Raw genomic sequence first — 17053 nt, 5'->3', positions numbered from 1 at the left:
GGCTTGAACCTGCCCGAGGGGAGACTGAGATGAGCTCTTAGGCAGAAGCTCTTCCCTGTGAGGGTGCTGAGGCGCTGGCACAGGGTGCCCAGAGAAGCTGTGGCTGCCTATAGGAAGGGGTAGGAACTGGATGATCTTCCAACCCAAAGCATTCTGTTCTATTCCTTCCTTCCAACCATCCGTATGTCCTTCCAGACATCCCTCCTGTACCCTCTGCTGCTCCAGGCTCAAGCACCCACCTATTCTGACAGGGATTATGTGTCCTGCATGTTCAGCCCCCTTCACCCAGCTCTGAAGGTCTAATTCAGCTGCTGATCCAGACTGTTGTTACAGAAGCACAGAGACAGGCAGGGCAGGACCTCAGGGAGTCAAGATGAAATCACTGCTTCAAGGATGTCTATCAGCTACCAAGAAGAGAGTTCAGCCCTATACGCAGGCACCTAAAACGAGGTGAACCAAACCCCCTACTGGCTGGAGGCCCTCTGTCACCGTCATGATGCTCAGATCCCATTTGTATCCTCTTTTCCATCTTTCACAGCAGAGCAGATGGGGCTTTCCATTTCAGTAGGATGCCTGATGCTCCATGACTCCGGGGCGGTTCCCACACATGCCCAACAGCGTTGTACACATGATGCCATTCACTTGGGCACACAGATCCCCATGGCTGCAAACTAAGCTCCTTGAGAGCACACCAAAGACTGAGAGAAGACACTGGAGGATGAGAATGATCTGAGCTGCAATAAGGGACAACAGGGCTGAGGGACAGCAGCGGCCAAGCAGCTTGTGGGGGATTGCATGGGAAGGAAGCTTTGGATGAACCACTTGGACAGGGATAAAGGACAGCTGTACAGAGAACACCCCCCCATTGACAGCACTGCCAGGGCCGGGCTCAGCCTTACCTGGTGATCAGCACTGCGGTGTCATGGTTGGCTATGCCATTCTCGGGGATAGCATTCCCATTGCCATTCCTGTTCACAATGGATTTCTGCCACTTGCAGAAGCTGTCTAAGGATTTCCCAGCGTGGTGGTTAATCTCTAGTGTGGGCTGAAATGGAAGCAATATGAGAGTGTGTTCCCAGGAAAGCTCTGATGCAAAAGCACTGCCTATTCCCATGCCAGCAGAGCACTGACACCCATTCAGATGCCCCCATGTTTTCATGGAGGCCACAGGAAAGCAAGACTTTGGGAGGATTAAAGCTACTTAAACCTCCTTAAAACCACCTTGGCATAGAAACAGTGTTCAGAGTTCTAAAGGTGCTCTTAGCCCATGGCCTGGACGCAGTCCCCAGCTGCTATTGAGAGGGTTGAGAGGCCAGCTTGGACAGGGCCTTGAGCAAGCTGCTCTAGTGGAAGGTGTTGGCCCATGGCGGGGGATTGGAACTGGATGAGCTTTAAGGTCCCTTCCAACCCAAACCAGGCTGGGATTCTCTGCGGTGCACCCAGCAGACCCACAGAGGAAGTGCAGATGTGCGACAGAAGTGGCTCAGCAGAGCCCACCTTACCTGATCCTCGGTGAGGAGAATCAGCCGGGTCACCAGGATATTGACAATATTGCCCAGACTCGAGTCCTGGAAAAGTTTGGCAACCTGACCTCCAAGAAACAAGAAAAGACGAGTCTTAAAAATGAGCTCCCCGGTGAGCTGGCATGGAGAGAACCAGGGTGGCTTCATCAGCACGGGCTGCAGGGTCTGAACACAGTGGTTTAGAGAGCAGATACAGGTATGGGACTCCACGTTACCACTTGGACTGCAAAGCCTCCCAACCCACGTTCAGACCTCGGTGTCTCCTTCTGTCTGATTCAAGCAGTGAAGCCAACATCCCACAGCAGCTTCTCCTGGCCTGGAGCTCAGGTGGGGAAGCTCCATGGTCCTGGCATTACCCAGCCACAGGATGAAGCTTTGGTGACCGCCCACGGGCAGCGAATGACACAGCATCCCTCAGAAATCTGCTGCCACACGATGGGTGTTTCACAGCAGATGAAACAGTTACACACAACATTGTCTGAAAACCTGGCATCTGCTTCAGAAATGCAAACAGAGCCAACCATGAAAAGAGAGCCTGCAGAGGACAGGACAAAGAACCAGCACAGAGGGGCTTTCAGCAGCGTGATGGATAACTTCCAAACCTATCTCACCTCACAGGAGGATTCAGCATGGCCAATTCAGGCTCTCTATGCATCCAGCCTGGTATCCTGCCGCCAGCAATGACCCAGATCTGATGCTGCAGAGGAAGCTCCTCTGCAGTAACCCAGAGACACGGGCAGTGTGCTGTGGAAGAACGAGGGTATTTCTCCCTACCCCTCACACTGCTCAGCCCCCAAGCGTGAGAGCTCACTATCCTTATGCTTTCCCATGTGTTTCCCTGCTTGCCTGGCCCTATTTGCAATGCTAATTGGAGATGAGAGATGCAGTTCAAAGAAAGGGCTTTGTTCTCCCGGTCCAGATCTGTAGCATGGTCAGACAGGCCAGTTTACCTCTCCTACAGTGCTCCCCTATACACCGGAGAGTCCCTGCAGGCTCCAGAGAATCACTTTTTGACCCAAACATCTTGCTCTGGAAGTGGGGAGAAGCCATTGCCATACTCAGACAGATCTGAGTCACCCAATGCATTCCCATCCCACTTGGCTCCTTGCACCCTTTGCCAAACTCAGACATCCAGGGCGATGAACAGGAGCTGTTCCTGCTTGCTCTCTGCTGCTGGGTGTGTGTGTGTGTGTCCCCAAGGCTCATGATGTGGTTATAACACTTACAATATTCATGATGGCCAGGATGTACTGCTCGATGTCCCGCCGCCCGTGGTACCCCACCATCATCTTGTCAGCCACCACCAGGGTCTCCACGTAGCGCTCCGTGCTCACGGATCTCTTCAGGGGCAGTTGGCCGCGCTGGCTGTGGTTGCCCGAGGGCTTCAGCGGGGAGGGCTTCAGCGTCCGCAGCCACCAGTGCCTCCCTTTCCAGGGCTTCTCATCTGCAAAGGGAAGGAGGTGTTTCTGTTGCCCTCTGGCAGCTTGGTTTCAGGGAAGGAAAGGTCGTTGCAAGGCTCTTTATACATGTGTGAACCCAGCAAATGCCCCCACTGCCGTGGGCTGGATCTGCTGATCTCTTCCTGCTGCAGCCCAGGGCTGTGCTCCTGCCCTGCCTGCATCCTGCCAGTGTCTTCCCTGCATCCTACCTGCCTCCTGCCTGCCCTCCTGCCCAGGCACTGCATGCAGAGGTGTGCACCCATCCTTCTGCAGCAGCCCCATGCACTTCAGTGCATGCTACAAGGCCCTGCCCTCCCCTCTGTCGCAGGCAAGAGCAGTGTAGGTTTAGAAACTACACAGACATAATCTGAAAATAAAGCCATTGCAGATCATTTCCTCTTTCCTTTTCCTGCCAGGGCTTGAATTTAGGACTTGGCTCTTCCTCCACAGCAATGGCTGCAGCCTCCAAAGCAGCAGCAGCAGGTTTGTAGGACTTTGCTCCAGGCTTCAAGTGCTACTGACCTGACCCTAGGGATGCCCACAGCAGGGCCATCAGCCCCAAACCCATGGCCTGGAGACTGGCACAGGGCAGGAGAGCTGATTACAGCTGATTACAACCACTCTCCTGCTCCATCAGGAGAGCCGGCTGAATCCCCCTCCTCTGCCCTGATGCTGGAACATCAATCATCCAGCAATCCCGGGAAGATGGGCAGATCACAGGCAGCCCCACAACCTACCAGCTCCAGCCCCTACGGCTGCTCAGAGGGAGCTCACAGGGTGCTCAGGGGCCAGCTATGCTGGGCAGGTCAGCACAGGTCCGGCCTTCGGGGCAATGGAACTGGGCAGCTTTGATGGGACCAGTTGCATTGTGGTTGTTCTGAACTGCATTTGGCCCATGGCTCTCACTGCACGGCCTTTGCTTTCCAAGAAGCAATTAGGAACAGGCTAACTTTTGTCTGGAAGCCGTGGAACGTGGGAAAGGGTCAGCAGAAGGGGAGCCTGTTGGCACTTTGTCCGTTGTGACTTTGGGAGCTGGGAGAGGAGGAGAGGGGGCAGGGAAGCACAGGTTGTCCCCCAGGTCTGGGGACACTCAGAGCCTGCTCAGAGCAGTCTGGCAGTGCCCTGGTGTCTCCACACGTTCCATCCCTTCCAGCAGGGACTCCCCATCTAGGTGAGTGTCGCTGGATGAACAGCCTGAAGTGACACAAAACCTCCAGGAGCAACGGGGAACAGCCTTGCTCCTGCATCCACAAACTCTAATCCATAACATGCGAGCTGGCCCCTCTGCAGGGATGGCATCTCCTCTCATCCTTACAGAGCCAGGGGAGCCTCTGTAAACTGAGGGAGCAGCGTCCTGCGTGCGTGCAACATTTTGGGTAGATGGAGAAACCCTGCACATTCATAAGGGCTGGCAATTTCAGCCAAGCTCTGGGACCCTGCTAGCAAGGATGAGGACACAAGCAATAGGGAGAGGCCAGAGCAGCCCTGGGTGAGTCCTTTAGGAATTCATGGGCCTGTAAAAGCATAGAAAGGGGGTAAATGTGCAATTGCCACCCTCTATAAACGTCCCCCAGAGCCCACTGTGACTAACCAGCTCCCACATCCCACCCTACAAGGCATCTTTCCACCTGGTCTCTAACAGCAGCAGATGTTATCTCAACATGGACACAATCTTCAGAGACTGAAACCCAAAGAGAAGTCTCTGCTGAGCATGTGGAAGCTAGGATTTCTCAATACCTTGTCAATTGGCCAAATCTGGAAAGATTTTTCTTAAGAACAATAAGAGGCAGTTTTTTCTCTTCTATTCCATGCTCTACTTACAAATTTAAAAGCCCTGCTGTGAAGAGAGCACAAGAGCTTACCAAAGACCAGGCCACCAGAAATGCTTAACACAAGTAAAAGCAAATAGAGAAAACTGTCTTGAATGCAGGAGATAAATTTGGTTCTTTGCCATAGTGTGGACCTTCAAAGCCTGCTCTACCAGGACTGCACTGGGATGGATCGAGGATGGGTTGATGGGTACCTAGCACGCCGCAGGCCGCATCCATGTGTGGGTACTGCAGAGACGACCGCTTGTACACGACGTGGGGGCTGCCCTTGCCCTCACTCCCTGTGCTGACGTTGGCTCCCGGGCTCAATGGCTCAATGAAATACTCCTCCTCATCTGCGACGATCACCCCATGCTGCAGAAGGAAAGAGACAAAAGGCACTGAAAGAGGTAGAGAGAGAACTGGGTGAGATATTGCTTCTTGGAAGGAGCTTTCTGTTGATTAACCACTGAGCTTCTGGGGACTGACGATTACTTTGGAGAATGTGATGGAATCCTTCATTTACGCACGAACACTGAACTACGTGAAGCTACAGACCAGAGGAAACGGAGCCAGATGCTCGTGAATGCCCTGGGACATCTTTGTTCACTGAGGTCTTCTGGAAATCAGAGCCCTTCCTTGCAAAATTATGAATGAGTCGTTTCCTATTCCACCCCCTCAGTCCAATCAAGAGCTGTCTGTGTGATCCTAAATCCCTTCGCATAACAGCACAACTCAGCAGTGGGATCTCCCTTCTGTACTGTTCAACCTCACCAAAGAGCCTTGGAAGCAGCTCAGGATCATTACCACCAGCTGGGAAACTCAGGCACAGCACTGCAGAGGCTGTTGAGAAACACTGAATCTGGAAAACCTGAAGTCTGTTTAGCAGTGAGCAACCCACAGAGGTCACAGTCTTTCTCTACAGCCTAAACCTGGTTTGTTGCCCTATAGGCACTGCCCTTTTCACACCACGTCAGGCAGATGATCTTGGGTTTGCCCCATTTGTTTCTTGTTCTCCTGATTGTATTATTCAACTGAATGAATCTCAGCTGCAAGCCCAGACTTTGCTCCCTGCGAATGGACCCACAGTGATGACTGGGCATCCCAGTGGGATGAGCAGCCAAACCCACCAGGTACCTGCAGAATCTCTCCTCTGCAGCTGGTGCCATCCTCGTGGCAAGTTTTCCTTCTGCCTAAAAAGTCTGAGCAACCTGAAGAGTTTTTGGCAGCCCAACAGGGTACAAGTAGAAGCTCCATTGCTGTAAGAACTCCTGGCACTGAATCTCACCTAACTCCAAGAAATATGGGTGTGCTACCAGCTGAACTTCACCAACCAGCAACCGAGGCACAGAAACACGCCTGACATCTCTCAAGCAGTATCCCAAAAGCCTGAGACCCACATTACCTGTGCACAGGCATAGCTCTAGGTGCAGCAACACCCACGTCCTGCCATCAGCTCTGCAGTAGTGCCGTCCTTTAGATGTCACAGCACTTTTCCATCTCTCCTCTATGCAAGGGGGACAGGAGGCCTGTCTGCCAGGACAGGGAGTGGGGAAGCAGGTCTCTAAAACATCTTGACATCCTCGCACGGAAGACACCACCTGCGTGACAGCATCATTGCTGGGTGCTCATGCGGGAGAGCCCCTCCGGGGTGGATGCTGCCACCGCCATAGGTCTCTCGTCCTGTCCCTCCCTGCCATGGGAGCTGAATCGGGGCAGTGTGCGCACAGCGAAGTCCCCATCTCCAGAGTGCCGGGGGATTTCCTCCTGCACCGGGCTCTGTTGCTCTTGGCTGGGCTCCACCTCCTCCAGCACAAGCGAGGTACTGTGAGGTTAGCCTGGCGAGGGCTGTGGCGGAAAGCCGAGTGTCGGCCGGAGAAGCCAGCTGGCTGCCGGCTTTGTGGGATGGGGAGAAGGAGGTCACCACCGCCTTGGGGCAGAGCAGCGGGAGGGGAGAGCGCGTCCTGCCCCAAACCCATGTCCTGCTAGAAAAGGGCCGCTTGCGCTTAAACCCAGAGCATCTGCAGAGCGCAAGAGGCAGGAGGCTCCAGTGCCGGCCTCGCATCCTTCAGCAGTGGAGCTCAGCCATCACAGCAGCCTGAAAACTGCCCCATCACTGACCCCAAAGAGCGAGCTCCGAGGTCCAGGCGCTGGACGTGACACAAGCCTGTTGAAAGGGGGCGGTGAGAAGCCCTTGGAGGGATCCCTGTGGTTTGTGGGGGAGCTAAACTGGATATCCTGTCTGTGATTCACCCACGTCATCTGCAGAGCAAGGATGGTTTGTGCTATTAGCTTATGACCACAGTCAAAAGCGTGGCCGCATACTGCAATTCAGCTCTTCTATGTCCTCATATATACACACGAGCAGCTCAGCATCAGCCTCAGCGGCAGGGCCATGTGGCTTGCTCCAAGCTTTACTGCTCATGCTGACCTTCAGGAGGGCTTTTCAGGTGAACGCATGGACACAAAGGGTTGAAAACCCTTTGAACTGTCCTTTGATGAGCTCTGACATAAGAGGTAAGAAAGTGGCATTTCTGTCCTAAAGTGGCCCCGCTGGCTGCTCACAGTAACGGGTGTTTTGGAAAACGGACCACTTTGCCCTTTGCTTCCAACACCTTAAACCTGGGTGACTTTCCCCCTGCTCAGCCTGAAGCACAGCATGGTGCACCCTCCATGGGAGGTAGAATCCCAGCCTGGTTTGGGTTGGAAGGGACCTTAAAGCTCATCCAGTTCCAACCCCCACCACGGGCAGGGTCACCTTCCACTAGAGCAGCTTGCTCCAAGCCCCGTCCAGAGCTAAGCACAGCCTGTGGACTGAATTATCCCAGCACAAGTGCTGCTGGGCCATTGCTTGCCCTGGACTTGCTGCTTTCTGAAGTGGGAAGGCAGGCTAACGCCAGATCCCTTCCGAGCCAGCAGCATCCAGCTCCCCCTTCAGTGCTGTTGTGAACACCAACAAGTGTGGGACTTCAGAGTTTCCATATCTGAACAAAGAGCTAACCAGGGAACCAAGAGTTTATGCAGCTCTGACTTTTGGCTGTGAGATAGAAACATTAGACTCCACGATATAATGAGTCAGATTCTCATTTCTGTTAATAACCCACAGCACTGTTCTGGCACTGCGATTTAGCAATAAATCAAATGTGAATTCATTCCCATTTGGAAGCTCTTCCACACTGCCAGAATACTGCTGTGAGGTGGGGCTGTAGCATAAATATGAATCTGGCCTACAGAGTCTTTTTGTACCCGTTACCCCTCCAAGGGAGCCATCATCCCTGGGATTCACTAAAAGGGTATGTTTGCTCCATCCCTCCATCTGGCAGGTCATGAAATGAGCCTTGGGAGCCAGAAAAATCACAGAAAAATAAGGATGGAAATCCTTAGTGTATTCCCAGTGCTGGAATTGCTCATACCTGGAGTATTTCTGAGAGGCATTCATCTGACCTATTCTTAAAGATCTCCCATGATGTAGGAGTCACATACTCTCTAAGCAACCTACAGCTCAGCTATCCCTACCACTAATGTCTACCATTAAGTTTTCTTGATATTTAAAACCATGATGTCCAGTCTGCTCAGACACGCAAATTAAAAGATGTTAAGACATTCCAATTAAAATAAATGGAAAAATGCCACTGACTTTGGCAGAAACTGGACTACAAACGAAATGCAGATCAGAAGCTCCTACAGGGTTGTGGCCTTCTTCACTCTCAGCTGACTTTTGATGCCACATTCTAGCTTGACACCAGCCCCGTGCCTTTCCCACCACCATGGAACCCAAACCAGGCTTGCACTTCAATAGCGATGACCAAAGAGGCTACCATCAGCTCTGCTTTATGGGCATCTCTAGTTGTTACCAGTGCCCTTGACTGGGCAAAATCCAGACTCACCAGTCCATTGCAGTTGCTGATGGCGACCTTTGAGTTCAGGTACTGATCCTGCAAGTGTCCTGCGTAGTGGCAGTCTTCATGGAAATCATGCTGCCAGTCCACACCATCTCGCTTCCAGTATTCCACAGTGAAATGCTCAGCCAGCAGGTTGGAGTGCAGGGTCAGGTTGAGGAGGAACTGGGTTCGGTGGGCAGAGACTTTGTAGAAGACCTGCTGCTCAGATGGCTCGTAGGGCAAGGAGCCCAGGCTGCGCCGAGGGCGTTGCTTCAACTGGCTTCTCACGTCAAAGGTGAGGAAGTCCCCGTTTTGGTCCACTTGGATGGGGAAGGCAATTTCATAGTGATCCAGGCTGGAGAGGAACTCCTCTGGGGAGGGAAAGCAAACAGAGCAGGAATGGCAATCTGCAGAGGGAGGCAGAGTAAAACACAGTGACTGCAGCACAACTGAGCCGCAAGCACCACAAAGCAGTGGGATGGAGTCCTGACACAGAGGGTCATAGAATCCCAGACTGGTTTGGGTTGGAAGGGACTTTAAAGCCCATCCAGCTCCAACCCCTGCCACAGGCAGGGACCCCTTCCACTGGAGCAGCTTGCTCCAAGCCCCTGTGTCCAACCTGCCCTTGAACACTGCCAGGGATGGGGCAGCCACAGCTTCTCTGGGCACCCTGTGCCAGCGCCTCAGCACCCTCACAGGGAACAACTTCTTCCTTATGCTCTGTCCAGACTGCTGGATCCTTGGGGTATTCCCAAAGGCCTTAAGCCTTTCCCTGTCCTACCAATACGCCTTGAGCCTATGGAGCATTATTTTCTCCTCTGCAGGTGATGGAGAGGAATGGACTGGTCCAAGGGGCCACTCAGTCCAAATCCTGGCTCCGATCCTGAACTATCCCTCATCTCTCCATCTCCACTGGGCAGAGGGACTCGAGGTTGTGCAGTCACAGTAGGAGGGTTATTTTAACCTGGATCCTTTCAGTAACAAAGCTAGCAATAAGGTCTCTTCAAAACAAGCTAGAATGAGCCTTGGGGCAAAAATAGCTCAGGAGAAGACAGTCTTGCTAAGGAATGGTGGTGTTCTTCAGCACATCTACAGCTGCCACATGGACCTGCTATCTCTGCTTTGATAACCTGCATAACAGCACAGCCTTCCCAATCACAGCTGCATTAGGGCATTAGGTACTGAGCATCCTCCCAAGAGGCACAAAGGCAATGTCCTTGCAATGCCAGCCTTGCAACCAAAGTAAGAAAGAGGGTAACCAGAATTCCCCAGCTGAAAAGGCAGTGAGAAAAGAACTCAGACATCCTGACTCCCCAGCCAGGTCTCTATCTATGACACCATCATCCCTGCCCAGCTCACCAGGATGGTGTTCTTTATTGTATCAGCCTGGCTTAGCACCTTCTCTTGGGGCACTTGAGTATTTGAGCCTGTCTCGTCCCACTTAGGAAATGTGCTCTGACAAGGTCCCTGTTGAAAATGTCTGCCTGCCCTCACAAGCTAAAGCAACACTTTTGGCTGTCAAAGAAATTGGCACTCGACAGAAATGTCTCATTTTCCAAGCAAAATGTCACAGGGACTGCCAGACTGGAGCTGAGCGGAGGTCTAGATGTCTCTGACAGCCCTCAGTACCATGGGCTTCAGCAGAAGATGCATAAAATCATGCACTGGGCAGGCTAGCTCCTCTGATCTCAGTGTGTTCTCCTGAGCCCCTTGTCACTGGAGGTTTGCTCATGGAGCAGGAGAGGATTTGTCCTCTTTTGACTCTGGAAGATTCTTACTGTGCTTTCCGCATCCTATTTGTAGTTGTTTCCTAAGCAAACAGGAGAGGCCAGGCTGCTCCAGGGTGGCTGCATTTCGCCTGGCTCCACACAGCACCCATCTTCAAAGCCTTCCCAGCCATCACAAACTTGGACTCCAAATTACACTCTTACCACATGGCAGCACTGGAAAGTTTCCTTTTCCCCTAGTGCGTTTTCCAACGTGGGAGCCTGACAGAGCGGTTTCCTTGGCCACCGGTAATGGGACAGTCCTTCCCACCAGCTGGGTTTAGGGGTTAGCTCCCATCCTTCCAAACCATAAGCACTTCTGGCACCCATCCCTTGTCTCCACAAGCCAGAAATAATTATTAGCCTTTTAACTTCCTGTGCTCCAGCTTCTCCTGCATCTCAGCGCCTCGCGTGTGATGCAGCCGGGCAAACAAGAGTGACTGCATCTAAGCAATGACCTCAGGCTTGGAAATATTTGCTATCGGAAGCGTCTTGTTTGTCTTCTTCCCTCTCTGCAGTCTTGCAAAACAGTGAATGGGAAGGAGGTTTGTGCATGCAGTGGTTACAAAGGGCTTGGGGCAGGGCTGCAGCCCCGGCTCCTGACCCATGGGGTACATCCAGGAGATTAAAGCCTGAGGGATGGGGTTGGGTGTGAGACCCTGCTTTTGTTGTAGCATCACTGTGCATCCTCTCAGGGATGGAAACTGAGGCAGAGGAAGAAAGATCAAAAAGCAGTTCCTTGCATTACATGAATGTTTTAAGAAGTGATTCTTTAAAGTGGGGATGCCACAAACAGACACAATAATGAAGAGAGACTTTCAACACAAGGAAGAAGCCAGTGTCCTCATCCAGTGTTACAGCCAGCTCCTTCCCCTCCTCTAAACATGTGAAAGATTAGATTAGGTGCTAGGATATTAGGATCTTTTACTCCCTAACCCCCTGCACCCCACCCAACATCACAGATGTTCCCTAATTCCCTCATTTGCTCATCCCTCCCTTGGTCATGCTCCCTGTATTATAGGAGCTCCCAACAGCAAGAGCAGCACTCTTTGGCCTGCCTGCCTTCCTTCGGTTCAGAAAAGCCACCATGTGCCCTGTGACCCCTCAGCCACTTCATGCTGTATTAATAGCTCTTGGCCTGAAATGCGCAGTACTGCACCCACCGTATCAGGAGGGTCTGCACTGGTGATAAGCAGCCTGGTGTTCCCAGAGCGCTGTCACACTGCTGTGGAAGAGATGCTATAAAAAGCCTTTCTCCAGGAAAACCTGCCCGTGGCTGTGTGGGACTGAGCACGCTTGGACCACAAATGTCCCTGGAGAGGGCAAGGGAGAAAGCTGGGAAGCGGGAGGGAATGGGGTGCGGGGAGAAGTACCGAGCTGCCTGGTTCTGGTGGAAAGGGAGCACGCGTCTATAGGGACAGGGCTGGTAAAGGAACAGAAAGGGCACAGGGGACACAGAGGAGCAAGCTGAACAAAAAGAAGAGAGGGAAGGTGAAAGTTGGAGGGGGAGGGATTTTGTTCTCTCCTTGTATCCTCACCACTGCCTCTCATTTACATTTACTCATTTACTCATTACTCATTTAAAGATGAAAAGGAAGCAGATGTTTGCTCCGGTCTTCTCACCAGAGCAAAGAGGAGCCTCAGCTGCAGTCCAGACACAGTTCCTAAGGGACGGCTGTGGAAAGCACTATGGGATTGCATGGCTTCAGGCTGCCCTGGCATTATGGCAACATCACTACATCCTCCGAGGGTCCATTGGCTTACATGTGAATCGGGAACAGGGGGATCAGCCTCATCCTGATGTCCTATAAAATGGGGAACGTCTCATCTGTCAGTCACTAGAATTAAACTAAGGTGCAAGCACAAAACTTCTTTTTGCTCAAAGCCCATTCAGCAGCACGTTCAGCTGCTGTTCCCTGCACTGTTAAAGCCTGCAGCCTGAGTGTACACGTTACATCTGAATCTCATTACATCTCCGCTGGCCTGAAGAGGCCTTCAACACTGGGATGCTATTTCCCACCAAGATAATTACAGCTTATGACTGTGATACCTTAATCTTTTTCCTGCATAAAACAAATACACTGATCTGGAGTTGTGCACATGGGGCATGTGAAACCTGCTCCATTGCTAACTGGAGCAAGGCACTTGGTCCAAATCAGTGCCTTGTTGAAAACACCAGCCTTTACCCTCCGTGCCTCCAACTGCTAAGAGGAGATAAGTGTCTGACCCTCTTGAAAGGGTGTTGTGAGGATTAGGCACTTGCTATCTCAGCAGCGTGGTGAAGTGTTGAGTAACATCAACAGCCTGACGCCAGCCGTTCCGCATGCAGGGAGCCTAAAAAAGTGCTCTGACAGCAAGAGGGGCCCATGGGGCAGCGTGACCCTTGGGACTGGACAGGGACTGGGGAGGGGACAGGCTGCAATCCCCAGCTTGATGCTGCCAAAGCACCATGCTCCCAGCAACGCCGTGGGCTGAGATTCATCCCCCAGACTGCCTCTGGGAGAGCACAAAGACATGACCTGTAAATGTGATGAGCCCTGGGGTTTAGAGCAAGGTGCATTCACAAACAGCACGGGGACTCATGAGGGAGGATCCGAGCTGCAGGGTGGAGGTGATCTGGCAGCGGTGTCCTCATCAGAGCATCGCTGCATGGCGAACGCAGGGCACATGGAGGGAGGTGTGATCTGACGGGCATGGGAGGCCCAGAACAGCCACCCTAGGCACTGCCAGAGGCTTTGGCAAAAAGGACCAAAACCAGGGCTTGTTTCAGATTCAAGGAAATCTGCCTGTATAACCTTGCATGCTGCACAGCGCCGGCACAGCATGCAGCTCTGGGTCGGAATGCCTCTTGTTTCAGCCAGCATGAGCTGGGCAGCATCCCACCTTTAGCAAGGAGACGCAGCTCAGACCCAGGACACTGCATGGCTTTTGGTTGCCTTTGTTCCTCTTTCCAGTTCTGCTTCACAAGACAACCCACAGCCATAGTAACTACAGCCTGATGGCGTTGCACTAAGCAGGAGCCTGCTACGCTGCTGACCTTGGCCCCGCTGCAATTAGTCTGGGCACATGTACTCTGTCACAACTACGGCTGTGTAAGCACACTGCTGAGGCTTTAACACCTTGCACAGATAAATGTCTAACTTCAGAGCTCTTTCTTCTAACCCCTGGTGCCTGATGGCAGTGCTCATACTGCCTCTGAAGAAAAGGTCACGAAAGCAAACTAGTATTAAGCAATTTAACTACACTGTGTTACCTGCCCGTGCTGTATTTGTACTCCAGGCTGGGCACAAGGCAGTTCTCACCTTCCAGTCCCTTCCTAACCTGGAATAAAATCATCTACAAAGGCACAAATCTATGTATAAGAGACCCACATTCTGCTTTCCTTGCAATCACTTGCATATAGGGCTCTGTATTTAAACACAAGGCCATCAGAAGCAGAGTCATACAGGACAGGTACAAAGTGCTTACACCTGAGCAGGTTTGAGCATTTACTAATGGTAGCGCCTCCAGGAAGGTGTGTGCAAACTAAACCTCCTCCAGCAGCACACGTCTGACCAGACTCAGCTGGAGTATCTGTAATGCTCCATCAGCCACCTCCATCCCTGCACGTGCAGAGGACTCAGGCCCTCCTCGGAACAAAGCCTCTATTCATCCGAGGATGCGCCGCTCCACCCGAGTGGAAGAGGAGCTTCCTCTATTGCTAAGCCTGTACGTGGCTCTCATCTTGCACAGACCTTATTGCTCGGAACTCAGCACAACATCCGAGAGCAAAACACATCCCTTCCTCCAGGACAAGGGAAAACACCTGCACATTCAGCAGCAGGAGCTCTGCTGCAGTGCAGGGAGCAGAGCAGAGCTCGAGGTGTCTCCACCTCGTCCTCAGCACAACATTACCCCAGTACCTCCCCGGGGCCGGCTTTAGGGCTCCTTCCAGCAGAGGTGAGTGGCTCCAGCTCCCATTCCCATGCAATTCCTACCTTGTGACTGGAACGTGTCACCGGGAAAGTTGCGCAGAGCCGCAGTGAAGATGACAGTCCACGTGAGAAGCCTCCAAGCTATTGCCATGGTTAGCGATGCTTGTCTCAGTGCAGGGAGTATTGTGCCAGCTGAAAGGGCGCTGTCCCAACATGTCTCTCCCTCGGCCACTGCTTATGTAGAGACAGGAGTCCTCGGTCCCTCCGCAGGCATCCTCGGCCGCTCCGTGCTCTCCCAAAGCAGCGAAGCCAACGGTGTCTTTGCCGTGTGCTGTGCGGGGTCAGCATGGGCTAGTGTGAGCCCCAGGTTCTCGGTGGCATTGCCCCTGTGAAGCAGAGAGTGGGGATGAGTGAGCAGGAAACGGGCAGAGGAGCAACAAAGGATGGAGGAGAAAGACACAAAGAAGAAAATGGTGAGCAGAGGGAATGAGGAAAGCCTTAGGTCTTGGAGAAGGGAAGAGTGAGATGGAAAGAAAGAAAGAAAGGGGAGAGAAAGAGGGAAGTGAACGCAACTGCTATTAACAGTTCGCAGCACTGGAACGTCACGGTATCCTGCTACAGGGACACTGCACACCCGGGTGCTTCCCCGGGGAGAACCCTGCTCCCAGCACAGCCCCTGCACTGCTCTGGCAGCGGCACTAAAGGGCTGGTATACACCTTATTCCTGAGGAAAACAGCATCGAATAGATGGGCATCCTTTGTCAACACCCCCGAGGAAGTGCAAACCAAAGAGTGAGGTGGTCTCAGTTACCTGATCTCTTAAAGGAGAGCATGAAAGAAAAGCATTAGCAGGGTGGTAGCGAGCAGCAATCTAGAGATCCTCTCTCCTCCAGTTCCCCTGGCTTCAAAATACACTTTAATGACTGTCACTGCCCTGAAAGAAGAGCACTTGCTCTCAGAATGCGTTGGCTAAACCTAAGAAAGTGGTTGAAAACAAAGGACCCATTCAGTGAACTCACCCTTACCCTCAGCCCTATCCACAAATGGATCGTGAGATCCCAATTGTATTTGTGATTTAAAATGATTCGCTAATTGCTTCAGTGAAAGATTTTTGGCTCCCAGATAACTTCCACCCAGTCTGAGGCAATTACACAAAATTCACATAGCGCTGGAGAGCTGCATAAAGCCCGTGGGTTTTGTTTCCATCCAGCGACTCGATGACGTCTGCAACGAATACGGCGCATACCTAACCACCACCCAGAGAATCCCAAATATCTGAGCAGTGATGCTCTGCTCCAGAGCAGCTCGGCAGCAAAATGCAAGTGTTCTTGCAAAGGCCACAGATACCAAAGCCTGACATCAGGCCAGAGACACAGCTACAACTCACAGATGGTCCAGAACAGGGTGAGGAACAGCGGGACAGAAGCTCCTGAGCTGCTCAGCCGGAGACAGGAGGACAATGCTCTTTGCAAAGGTGTCAATAGCTATGGCATGTGTGTGGTCCTCGTCCCAGTAAGGAAGCACTTGGAATAACGCTGTTAACCCTTGCTTCTCTCTGCTCTTCTGTGTTTTAAATAGCAAAGACTACTGGCTAGAACACAGGGCAGGAGAGCATGGTTCCTTCTCTGGTCGCCTCGTGTCCTATTGGGAGTCTGCAGTTTACTTCAACTTCTGTTTTCCCATCTATATTATGCAGTTAATGTTATTTGTGCTGCGGGGGTTTGGAATAACACCCATTCCAGCATGAGACTACATAGGTGAGGTAAAAGAAGAATCACTGAACCATGGAATGCTTTGGGTTGGAAGGGACCTTAAAGCCCATGCAGCTCCAACCCCTGCCACGGGCAGGGACCCCTTCCACCGGAGCAGCCTGCTCCAAGCCCCTGTGTCCAACCTGGCCTTGAACACTGCCAGGGATGGGGCAGCCACAGCTTCTCTGGGCACCCTGTGCCAGCGCCTCAGCACCCTCACAGGGAAGAGCTTCTGCCTAAGAGCTCATCTCAGTCTCCCCTGTGGCAGGTTCAAGCCATTCCCCTTGGCCTGTCCCTACAGGCCCTTGTCCAAAGTCCTTTTGTAAAATGTAAAGATGCTGAGAGGACCAACCACGCACCCTTAAATCACAATCTGGAGCTCTGCATTTTAAATGTTAAGATTTTTAACTGCTTATTTACAACTAAAAACGGCCAAAGACCCATTGAGGCCTGGGGCTGGTCTCCCCAGTCACTTCTGGTGCCACTTGCCAGGTAATTTTTGCGCAAAGCACAGACACAGCACCCATGATAGTGGCCTCAAAGACTGTGAGGATAAACTGCCTGATGGGTGAAAAGCTGTCTATAGCTCATCTTGGGCTGCTCCAGTCACCCACAACAGGTAAAGGGAAGCAGGCAGTGGAGACAAGAGGGATGGGCAGGAATTCTGCCTTCTTCCACCACAACAGAAGGATGCCGAGGGTTGGTCCATGAGACCATGTTCACCTGGTGGCAGCATCCTTTGGAGCATCACCCACCAGATGCAGCATCGAGAGGGCAAAGGCAGGGCTATGGCAACGCACGGCCAAGTGCTGGGGATGCTGCAGGCTGCTCTGTGCCTGCTCCCTGCTGGGTTGTGGGAAGTGAACTGGAAAAGGGAGAAGGCAAAGCAAAAGCCGGGAATGCTGCGGCCCTAAGTCAGCATTTTTCAGCATCTATTAAAGCTTGAGATTCCAGCTTTTAAATCCTGTCAC

The 17053-nt window shown here is 52.4% G+C and overlaps 1 protein-coding gene across 5 annotated transcripts in view; it reads right to left on the bottom strand.

The window, feature by feature from the left end:
* ADAMTS10 (ADAM metallopeptidase with thrombospondin type 1 motif 10) overlaps window positions 1-17053 on the bottom strand; it is a 64522-nt gene that overhangs the window by 22986 nt on the left and 24483 nt on the right. For 4 of the 5 annotated variants that reach the window (XM_061466790.1, XM_061466789.1, XM_061466788.1 and 1 more), the window contains 6 exons: window positions 14395-14717; window positions 8658-9022; window positions 4986-5145; window positions 2750-2967; window positions 1503-1586; window positions 900-1045 (listed from right to left, as the gene is read on the bottom strand). In XM_061466790.1, coding sequence (XP_061322774.1) covers window positions 900-1045; window positions 1503-1586; window positions 2750-2967; window positions 4986-5145; window positions 8658-9022; window positions 14395-14482 — 1061 coding nt within the window. In that variant the 5' untranslated portion in view covers window positions 14483-14717. Of the gene's footprint in view, window positions 1-899; window positions 1046-1502; window positions 1587-2749; window positions 2968-4985; window positions 5146-8657; window positions 9023-14394; window positions 14718-15142; window positions 15266-17053 lie in introns of all 5 variants that reach the window. The other variant, XM_061466792.1, reaches the window with a different exon arrangement.

The sequence above is a fragment of the Pezoporus flaviventris genome, unplaced genomic scaffold, assembly GCF_033815535.1.
Source record: "Pezoporus flaviventris isolate CSIRO_AGI_PZ_B2104156 unplaced genomic scaffold, CSIRO_AGI_Pfla_v1 ptg000043l, whole genome shotgun sequence".
Taxonomy (NCBI): domain Eukaryota; kingdom Metazoa; phylum Chordata; class Aves; order Psittaciformes; family Psittacidae; genus Pezoporus; species Pezoporus flaviventris.
Note: the sequence above shows the minus strand (reverse complement) of the source record. Positions and strands in the feature narration are given on the sequence as shown.